General features: G+C 44.1%; 1 protein-coding gene across 11 annotated transcripts in view; it reads left to right on the top strand.

Moving 5' to 3' along the window:
* The first annotated feature begins 295 nt into the window (after positions 1-295).
* The window catches only part of LOC125017403 (LIM domain only protein 7-like), a 42,705-nt gene continuing 31,657 nt past the window's right edge, over positions 296-11,343 (top strand). For 2 of the 11 annotated variants that reach the window (XM_047600474.1, XM_047600481.1), the window contains exons 1-4: positions 315-631; positions 844-971; positions 7,175-7,245; positions 9,463-9,532. In XM_047600474.1, the coding sequence (XP_047456430.1) occupies positions 903-971; positions 7,175-7,245; positions 9,463-9,532 (210 nt within the window). In that variant the 5' untranslated portion in view covers positions 315-631; positions 844-902. Of the gene's footprint in view, positions 632-843; positions 972-7,174; positions 7,246-9,462; positions 9,533-11,343 lie in introns of all 11 variants that reach the window. The other 9 variants (XM_047600482.1, XM_047600477.1, XM_047600478.1 and 6 more) reach the window with 9 other exon arrangements.

Genomic DNA, 11,343 nt, shown 5'->3' with positions numbered 1-11,343 from the left:
GCTGTCACATATAATGGAGTAAGATGCATTTGTAATACAGCAGTATTGACTCATTGTCAACATTGTCCTGAACTGTAAATGCTTGAGCGATTGCTTTTAAAATGTTCATTCACCAGCATTTTGCCGCGTCCGGTACTGCAGTTTCCTCTTGTCGCCGCTTGATGGCGCTGCGGTAAAGACATTTCGTTAAAAAAATAAAGAGCCCAACTCTGAAACAGTGAAGTTTGCCTGGAGGCTCAAACTTTTTGACATCTTTGCAGAAAGGAGTCCAGCAGTCCGCAGACTTCTCAACTCTAATTTAATGTCTGGAGGAAATGGAGTGTTTCGTTGCTTGATCAGACAGTGAATCACACTATTTACACGATTTACTGCTCTGGGAGCCGAGACACCTGCGAGCCTACTTTTGCGATAACAGCGAAGTCAAGCTTGTGTTCACCTGGAAGCCGCACTAAGACCCGTGGGCAGTCCCCGGACCTCACTTTGGAGACCCTTTTGGAGGCAAACAGTGAGTCTCCTACCAGACGAGGGGAGCGCCTGTCGACTTTAAAGAGTCGATTGAGCGCTGCGCAAAGGTGGAGTGTGAAAAACACCGAAAAGAAAGCAACCGCAGGTGTGTCGGATGAAAGAACAGGTAAGCAGCAGCAAGGTGAAGCGAAGGGAATGCGTTGCTGTTCCACCTTGCATTCATTCACTGATGATCTGATGGAAAAGAACAATGGGAGGCTAATGTGATGCATGAGATTGCACAGACACCTGTAAGCTCTGCCTGTTCGCCTGACGAGTTTTAAATGCCTCCGTTGTGTTTGCTTCTTTGAACCGGACTTTATGTGGGTTCCCATACAGGCCGGCAACTAGGAACCGACTTGGCTCGCCAGTGAAGCTCGGATAATCACGTTTTTGTGATGGAGTGGCGTGAGCAATCCTCAGTCAGCTGCGATGAAGCGTACTTGGAGGCGCAGAGATGGATCGAGGTGAGTAGAAAGCTATTTCTTTACAGCTTGCTGACACCGCTTGCGCGTCGGGGGATGAGAGGCGAGTTGAAGGGGAAATAAAACTCGGCAATTTATGGAGAAATGTTTTGTGGGGATTGCAGACAATTTTAGTGAAACCTGAGCAGCTCATATGCTCCCAATTTCCAGATTATAGTTGCCTCAATTCACCAAAGTATGGAGGCATGTGTCACCTTTTGACCTCGCCTCTCAGGTAACAGATGAGCTCAATCTTTTCTTTGAGAAACTAGAAACGAGGTGGCTTCTCCCAGCGTTACCCATGCCCTTTAACTTATCTCTTCAGAATTCAGGCACAAGGCTTCAACCCCGTTCATCCTTACTGCTGCGTGTTTTCTCAGATCTTGCCTAGACCTGCTCATCAGTTTGTTTTTCTAATGTTCCTGAGGCTTTGAGGATCAAGTTGCAAGCAGGTAGAGAGTAAATTCAACAAAGCATTTTCAGATTAGTGCTCTGAGATGTTGCGAAATACACCTGCTACAAGCACAGATCATCTCGGGATCATGAAATAAAGCGCAGGCAAATAGTGTGGCATGTGTTTGTGACAAGTTATGGAAAAGTTAATTCCGAACATTTCCTTTTTTATTTGAAAAAAATGTATTTTTGAAACTTGTAACGTTTCCCATTCTTATGGAAGTCATCAAAATTTTGAAATGGCTGCCAGCGCACGCACAAACCGTCCGCCAAAACCTTCGACGGCTGTCCTACTTCATGTCTGAAATGTCATATTATCTGAATTTTCCACCCAACCTGAGGCCAAACTCTGCTACGCCTTTCTCTTCTCCTAACAAGCGGCTGCCATTATGTTTCCTCATCTCGCGAATTCTCTTCCCAGCAGGGTGTCCTGGAGCTGCCACAGGGCTTAACTAAACAAATATTGTTCTAATTTCATGAGGGGTGAATCTGAATGCTTTCGATGTGACATCAGTCTCTCACACTTGCACACTGGTCCATTGTGGTGGCTTGGGCTGAGGCAGGGGCCAGGAAGTTTAGGTGGAGGGAGTGCAAAGCAAATAGGTGAAGTGCCTCAGAGCTGTTGTGTTAACAGAACATGCATACGGAGGGGTTGTGAAACAAAAGAGTGATCAGGGACCAATTTCTGGCGGGGGGGTAACGAGCTTCCCTTCAAAGAGGACGTTTTTGTGACTGTTGGATTGTGCTACTGAATGATTAACAAACTGCTTGGCTTCGCGGCGCTTTAAACGGAGGCATGTGCGCATGGCGAGGTTGGTGGTGTTGTTACAAAAACTAGACTAAATGGTCTGGACCTTGTCACATGGACACATTCTTGCATTAGCTGCCATGGCTGTGAACATAGCCCCCTCAGAGCTGGCTGGCTGTCAGCACACGGCACTGTGTCCTACAACCACAGGACCCACTGGAATAATAGAGGTCCTTGTTAATTGAACAGAAGGGCTTCTAGGGGGACTGTCATCAAGAATAAGTGACAGTTTCTTGCAGGTTGCCGCTCAGGAGATCGTGCACGCGGCTGTCTGCAAAGACAACTCGTCCGTTATGGATATTAACTTAGTGGTTAGTCATGTAATAAGGGTTGAGTAGACTTTGATGAGTCAGGTTGGGTTCACGGTTTTAATAATGGTGTTTTCGGAAACACATGATGCCATATAAATAAATTCTAAGCGCAGCAGCAGTTTTTCCATTTTCGGTTTCTGTTTTTTTGGATCGCGATGGAGTTTCTGCAAAGAGACTGCCCTCTTGCACGGAATATTTAGAATTCCTCTTCAAACAGGTTTGAGGGAGAGTTTCACTGCAGCCACCGGTCTGCGTGAAGGTCGCGTAACAAAGCCAGCCGCTGTAATCTGTATAAGGTTTCAGCTGTTGTGATTTCGCTGCTCCGTGTTTGTTTGTGTCTGGCTGAAAAGCATCATATTGTGTTCCCTTGCCTGGAACAAAGCGGACTTTCAAAGGTAACACAATACTGTGGATCTCTTGAAGTTTTGTTACTTTTTCCCCGTTGTTGCAGTCATGCAACAGCGAACCAAATCCAAGCGTCTTCATGGTTTTGGTGTGTGTTGGGGGAAACAGTGTAATGTGATTCTTTTTGGCAATTGATTTTGTTCGTGGTTGGTTTTAGGCCTGCCACTAACAGTTCCTTACTGCGGAGGCAATAGCAAACATTTCACTCCTTGTTTATTTGGGAGTGAAAAGTGGCTGAACGCTATAGGTCACTGAGTTATGAGTGCAAGTTATGAAAGCAAACTACTGTCATTTTATCATGACTTTGTGAACTCATGTTGCGTGGAAGGAGCTGGTTACCTGACCAGTATTTCCCCTCTGTTAGCTGTTCTTCGGAGGGTTGGAGGCATAATAATTAAATATAATGACATAATAACACAAGGCTGTTAAGTTTGTTAAATAAAAGAACAAGGTGTAGACCGGTTCTATAGGAAAATTAACCCCAAATAATTTGTGTTGGGGCCTGGAACTATTTACCATATGAAATGAAATAAAATTAACTTGATCGCTTCTCAATCACGTTAGAAACGTGCCCGGCCCCCTGCAGCTCTTATTCGTTTTCTCTAACCAACCCACCGTTTTCTTCCTTTACACTTTCGTAGACCTTTGACAAAACTCAGCTTGTGTTTTTTTTACAGCTACAACTTTTTAATGTAAACACTCTCACAGTCTTCACTTTGTTGGTGTCATCAGACCAAGCGTCCGTAAGCTAAAAACAGGAAACAAAGAAACAGAGAAACACTGACGCTGATTCATCGGCTCGCTGTTCCTGACGGTTAACAACTCTTATTGACATATTTCTAAAGGGTTAGTTCTCCTGAATTAGAAACAAAAACATCTCACTTCAAGTGTTTTAACTTCATGGGCATGTTTGCCACGCCACCCTTTCAGAATGGGCGTTTCATGATCAGGGTGCTGAAAACATCTTTTCTTCTCAAAGCTGTGCAGTAACCAACAGATGATGAAGGCTTTTCTTAAGGACTTACTTTGTCTGATATTATTCCCAATTGTGCTTTACAAAGGGGTTTAGAGCAAGAGTAAAAGAGTTTCACTGTACCCAATAACATTGTACTGTGGAGTGATTACCTCATCTAGACATGCATACTGTTGGCGTTGCTTTTGAAGATGATAATAAGAGTTTTTAATCCTGCAGTTCCATCCGGTCTCCTTTTTTTTTCCTTGCCAAGCTGACGGCCTGCAGTCTTTAATTGCCCTCTTTGCCTTTTTGTTATCCCTAACACCAAAATCTGTGTTGGAGGGCCAATCATTAGTTACCTCATTGTAGCGCCACAGTTTTTTTTTAGACTGTTTTGATAGAAAGCAATTAGAACCAAAGCCACGCATTCAGATGTGCTCAAGTGAAACGGGCCCTCTCAAAAGAAGGTGAATGGCTCCTTGTTACATGTTGATCATGTTGATCCAGCTCTGTTATTCTAATATTTTGGTGGTGTCAAAATAAATGGCTTCCACAGTGGTATTGTTTTTTCTTTTTTTTTTTTGATTCCTTAGTCAGAAATATTTGGATAACGTCCCAACCCCGTCCGCTGTAGAACGTACAAAGAATTTTAGGAACAATTCGTGGCGAGGGGGCTGCTTCCGCACCAGACCTTGAATGCAGATTTGCCTCAGTGCCCCGCATGAATAAACAATAGCTGCACCCAGAGACAACCTCTGATCGTTTGTGCTCCACCAAGACACCCGCAGCTGTAATAATAATTAATTTTAACGCGAGTTTCAGAACTCTTTCACGACCCCTCATAGACTCAGGCGACCACATTACTGTGATCTGGCGGAACACATTCTGCGGCGCATTCTTGAGGGGAGCGAAGGTGGGTTTGCAGGAAGCCAAGCTGTTTTTTGGAAATCTCTGCTCCTTCCTCAAGTCTCCTTGTTAAACCAGAGTACCCGTATGTTGTTGCACATCTGAGATGTTATCACATGGCAGGTTCTAATACCTCTAAGGATGACGAAGGAAGAGAAAAATATTCTGTCACACCCAGTGCCAGGGCCGGGGTGGGTCCCACACTGCGCCAAGAAGATGATAACATAATTATACCATTCATTCTGATTGGCTGCAAAGTTGATACGAAAATGTAGGAAGGAAGCGTGAGTTACACCTTTGGGAAGGACTGTTCTGTTTTCCACCAGCATTGTTTGTTCCCATGCACGTGACTCTCGGCTGCTGCTTCCTGCATCTATAGAACAGTAGGGGTCAGGGTTTCATATGCCAACTGCAGCGCCTGGGCTGGTTGCACTGTACCTAAAGGTTTGTTTACTTTCTGTGCCAGAATGTGCGCTCGTCTGTGTGTTTTCACCGTTGCGTCTTGTTATGACTGTAACTTTGTCAATGGGAGTTGGCCAAACTCCTTGCATTTTTCTTGTGAACAAAGGTATTTTTCCAACAAAGGCTTGATCACACTGTTCAGATGCAGAAATACTGCAGACTGCCAGGGTGTGAGAACCTTAATCTTATTCATCTATTATAACATGGTGTAATTCTCCTGGAATGATGGGTATTTGGGCCCTCAGCCATCTTAAGTTACACTGGGTGTGCCCAGAGGTGTAGCATGACTTGTTGGAAAACAATAATAATAATAATAATACCGGTTCCCACTATTATTTGTATTATTTTCTTTAGTCGTTCTGCTTTCTCATGATGACCTGAACCCAGCTATGCTAGTAATTGTCCGAGCTTTATGTCCCTTTCAACAGAAGGTGGGAATGGGACAAAGGGCTTGAAATGATGCACATCTGACCGATCTGGTTGATGAGACCCGTCCAACTTGTTCTGCTTTGTTTGTGAATGTGTGCACACGTGTTTTTGTTCATTCCATATAACAGTTCACTATACGCCCTCATCCTCCAACTTGGTAACATAAACAGATAAAATACTATATGGTCAGTGATGCTTCTCCACCTTTTTGTCATACCTAGCATATTTAGGTACATACCTGCTTTACCTGCTGCACGCTCAATTGTAATATCATCTCCTAAAATAAAGCTATGCATATGATCGCACAGCAACGATTATAGAATTAATTCTGCAACAAATACAGTATATATAAAGCTGGCATGCCAGTAGAGGCATGACCAGTGCCAGAGTGGACAAGTTTTCCTCCCAGTTCAGGGATAACTTAATGGCATGTCTCAAAAAATGAGCTCAGTGAAACGTGTTGGAAAGCTCGGCCATTGGCCAAGAAATAAGTCATTAGTCTTTAGTGGGATTCCAGGTCCAGTATGGTTTAAAAAGTTGTCTAAACTTTGGAAAATAAGACTTTTTTTGTAATTGTAATTAATTACTAGAATCCTAACATTGCATTCAACCATGTATAATTGTCTAAATTGAGCTATTTTGGAGCACATCCAGATGTAGATTAAATAACCACTTAAGAGGAAAAAATGTTCATGTGACCAGTAGATGTATACTCTGTGTCCTCTAGCAGCTTTAGTTCCTGATTGGCCAAGCAGTTGATGGAGAAACATTCTAACAAAGCAGCGCAGGAAGCTGAGTTGAGGAGTGGCCATCGGCATGAAACTGATTTTCCAAAACAAGCCAACAATAGTTTCACAAGAAACCACAAAAATTAAATACAGATTATATTCATGAAAGTCTGGAATTATGGAAACAAATGTATGGACGAGAGCTATGTTTAAAATCGAGGACGTCTGTTTCTGCGCTGTATATATGTGCACGGGCCGAAGTGTATAAGTCTGCACGTCATGCATGCAGTGCGTGTGTTTGCCTACATAATGGCTCTCGGTGTTCCCTGCAGTAGTGGTTTGAGATCATGGGAAAGGCATGAGGCTATAACACGACGCTGTGTTCCTCCAGCGCTCCAGATGCTCCCGTAGCCTTGCGGCTTGGGCAGTCTGGCTCCAGAACAGTTTTAGCTCAGCTTCCCCGTTTGCCCGCAGCTTTTTTAGCATTAAAGTGAGAAGAGCAACACTGCCGAGGAATACCTGAAGAACCGCTCAACTCTGCCCTGCAGAGACACTGTAGGAACTCTGGAGGAAATACCTCCGACTTCCTCTGCTACTGTTGTCAACATCCTACCTTTCTTCTACAGCCTCCCACCCCACTTCTCACACGGTCCCCCCCACCCCCCTCCGCCTCCTCTCCTCACCCAACCCTCCTTGCTGTTTCGCTCACTGTTTTTGTATCGCTTTCTTTTCTCTTTTTTTTTTTCCAGGCAGTAACCAAGAAAAAATTTGGGAGCAACGACTTCCGATCAGCGCTGGAGAATGGCGTTCTGTTTTGTGAGTAAGTACTCCGCCGTTCCCAGGCACCTCTCTTAAGCCTCTCATTCATGAGGAATCCCTCAGCTCTCCTCCAGGTCTGCTGCGCTCCACACGTAAGTGTTACTGATATTTCCCCGACAGACCCCCTGCAGGGACTGTTTGTTTGCTAGCCACACAACTCGAGACAGTGTTTTTTTTTTATAGAGCACAATACAGAGTGTATTATATAATCGTTTGATGTCTTCCTAGTCAGATCTCCCTCCTGCAGGCTTACTTGAGGGTATCAAGACAGGAGTTGCGCTGTCTATTTGCCAGATGTTACGGATCGGTGGATCGGGCAGAGCGCCATCCTCGCTTTAATGAGAGCTGAGAGAAGCCGTGTAGTGACTGGAAAGCCTCCAGCTGAAGCCACAGCGGAGAGAGTCAGGGCATCCTTCTTTCTCATTAACTTGTGTGCATCCGGAGTTTTGATGAGTTAGAGGAACAAATTTATCTGTGCAGAATTGGCTTATGCATTGATTCACATCTAAGAGTTGTGGAATTGTGGCTTTCCTCAGATCTTGGATGTGTGTTTGTGTGTGTGTGTGCATGTGTGTGTGTGTGTGTCACATCCCTTTACGCATGTGTATGCGGGCAGCGCTGCTAGACGGACACAGTGTTGTGATTTGCGCGAATCAGCAGGACGCTGTAATTACCAGCAGGCCATGCAGAATCTTCCAAACCTCTATTGGCTCCGGCTCAGAGAAGAAGTCCTTCATTCTGCTGATTTGAGCCTGACTCCACTGTTTCCTTAATCTCAGGGAGCAGAATCTCAGACACTTCCATTCAGTGAGCTGTCCGTGTTTTCTCAGGGTGAGGAAGAGGAAGACAGATTAAATCACCATCACCTAGGAGCCCAGCCTCCCATTTCTATTGTTGCGGTTATCACCACTTCTGGTTTGGAAAAGAATGTTTAGTGTGGGCCACACTCATAATTATATCCTACTTAGCTTTAAGTGTGTGTTATCTTACCAAGCACTATTGTTTCACTGCTCAAATGACTAACATGAACCCCAGCGCCCTTTGAGTTCTATCTTTACATCTATTGTGAGCCCATGCTAATTCTTACACCCTCCCATCCGCCCCCAGTCTGAAGCTCGGACTAATTATTTTACCTCATGTTTGAACTTTTAAGTTTTTTTTTTTTTTCTACATAACTTGCTGCAGTTGTTCACTTTACACAACACATTAGAAGATGATCACCAAGAAAATACGATGTCAGCATTTCTACATCTGATCCATAGACTGTATTTAAATGGTCAGTGCGCCCTCACTTCTTTGCATTGGCCAAACTCACACTATTTTCAGCAGAGTCGCAAAATTGACCAGACTCACTTGCGTTTTTGTCTAATTAATACTACGCTCCTTTCTAACTCCACTATTTACAATTAACTGCTGGATTATACACTACACCTATTCATTTATTTTTTCCAATGCTGGTGTTCCTGTAGGATTTAATTCGGTCCATCCGCTATCATGGACGGGGTGGAGCTTATGACCTACACTGCAGCCAGTCACTCGCTTTGGCTTTACTTTTGAGGAGCTGTTCCACCACCGTCCATCTTTTACTACGGTTTGATCATTTGAGTTAGAGAATCTGCAATTAGATTTTTGTAAATCGAATATTTCTAAAAATCAAAAATTATTTTTAAATCGTTGAATCATTTTTCAAGGAAGAAAAAAGGGGGTGAATATCCTGCTTCTTCTTGTTATACGTAAGCAGCAGTTTAATTTCTCTGTAAATTCTTCTCTAATTTTTGCACTGTGGCTACTTAAGTGGAAGATCTGATCCCGTTTAATACTTCATTGCACCTTTTAAGGTCACTCTTGTTATTATAGGTCACACGGGACTATAAATCACTTTCAAAGCCCTTTGAATAGCTCCCTCTGTCTAGAACCATCACCGTTTCCCAGCTGATATGTGGTTATTCAAGGTTTGTTTGGGGCTCTTTCAGTAGTGGTGGGCACGGTTTCGGAGCAGAGGGCCCAGTCTGTTTACACCACGGTGCAGCCCTGGCGATTGACTAAACTCAAGCCAGGTGGATACCATTAAACAACGTCGTAAACACACAACACCAGAGATTTTGCAACACGTTTTGTTCATTCCATCGTCGTTAGAGCAGTCTAGCCAGTAGCCAAGTGCTTTCACTTACTTGTCTCCCTTCCCCTGATGTCCACCATCTCTTCCTTTTGTTCTCAGCCTGATCAACAAGATCAAGCCTGGCGTTATCAAGAGGGTTAACAGGCTGCCCACGCCTATTGCCGGACTGGTAAGTCTTCTTCTCTTTTTATTCAGCTGAAATGGGGTTGAAATTTAAAAAGAAAAAAATGAAATAGCATAACACATATTCTCAGCAGCTCATTAGATTTGCTTCAGTTTTTCCATGGTAGGGTAACATCTGTTGAAAGGAGGGAGCTTTAAAGTGTGAGAAGAAGCGGTACGGGTGACTGGTGACAGGTCCAAGGGTTGGCTGTCAATGTGAGGGAAGTGTTCAGTGCCTCAGTGAGTTGTCGCTCTTCATATCCATCCACACTAAGAATTTGAGCGAACGTGGAGCTGCTTCAAAGGCCGCCAGCCGCGTTTGAGCACATCCTAAATATGACATATGCTGCGCCTGAGGCTACGTTCAAGCCAATCATTTAAGACAAGAAATCTTTGTGTTGATATGATAATTAGGTTCCTGATTGAAAAGTCAGAAGGGGCAGAGGTCGGTTTATGTAAAAAACTCTTATCCTATCAGTGTTCCCAGTCTTTTCAATACTTTTTAGCCCCAGCAATGTTTTCACTTTTATTCTCACGGCTGCAGCGGCCGTGAGAATAGATGTTTTGGGAGTGTCTGCAAACAAGTTCATGGGAAGTAGAGGTTTGAAAGGCTACCTTAAACCCATCCCTTACAAAGCTCGCTCTTGTGGGAGTAATTGAGTCCAGCTGTCTGGAGGAATTACACAGAACCCCAGCCTTAACCCAAGTAGCCTGTATGTCTGTGTCAGTGGGCTCTGTAATGACCCGAGAAGTTTGGTAAGACAATGACAAGTTGCCAGTTAAATAAACAGACTGTAATCAGCAGACATAGCATTTACATTACCAAACGACATGCCATTATGTCTTATACCTTCGAGTAAAACTTCTCGCTGGTTTGTTTTGGACTGTTGTATAACCGGCTGAGCACCTGCTGAGGTAATGAGTATCTCTTGCATCAGTAGCACTGGTACGTTATTTCCAAGTCTTGGACTCGATTCCGAAACTGATCATAAATTCTCCAGCAAATGGGAAGGCTTCTGGTTGGCCCCGTTACTGGCAGCCACATGGAGAATAGCGGAAAGCTCACCAAATAAATGTGAGAATGGCATTTTTCCCAAATGATGTCTTCTGCGCCTCTCTATATATAAATAGATTGTTTTCTTAAGGTGTTTGGATTAAACCTCCTCTCAGTATTACATATGATTTGTCATCATGTGTGTTGTCTCTTTACTCTGCACATCGTAGGAGAAGAAAGCACTGGAAAATGCTGTTCTTCTAGAATTCAACATGGAAGAAAAATGCAGTGGAGAAAGAGTAATTGTGATTTTCTTTTGGTTTCTAATGTAGATACAGTTTGACCTTAATCACAGCTGAATGGAAAGGTCTTTTCCAACACGCCTCATTAGCACTCAAATGTGGACATTTTCTACTCTTACCCTCTTAAGTGTTGTTTTAATTTCGCTGTCCGAAAAGACTTTCAGCACCCTAAATCGATACCAGCCTCTAACTCTGGCAGAGCTAGAGGCCGGAGGGGGTGGTGGGGTGTTGGGACGGGAAGGGGAAGGGGGGGGTCTCTGGTTTTGTGGAATATTTAGCAACATTGGCTCCAGACCTGGTTCTATTCTTTGGTTTTTACTTGTGTCCAAGGGAATGTTTCCCATGTCAGTACACTTCTCTGCTCTGCTGCTGAGCACTCAGTGTGCTTGTGGGTTTGGGTCACGGCACCGTAGCTCAGGCTCAGTTCTACTTTTACCAGCGCTGGGCAGGAAAGGCGGCACTTGTGCGGTGGGGCCAGCTACATGAGCTGGGGCTTGGATTTTTTTGGCTCAGTGGGGCAAA

This window comes from Mugil cephalus, chromosome 12 (genome assembly GCF_022458985.1).
Source record: "Mugil cephalus isolate CIBA_MC_2020 chromosome 12, CIBA_Mcephalus_1.1, whole genome shotgun sequence".
Classification (NCBI taxonomy): Eukaryota; Metazoa; Chordata; class Actinopteri; order Mugiliformes; family Mugilidae; genus Mugil; species Mugil cephalus.
The sequence above is the reverse complement of the archived record's forward strand: the minus strand, read 5'-3'. Positions and strand labels throughout refer to the sequence as shown.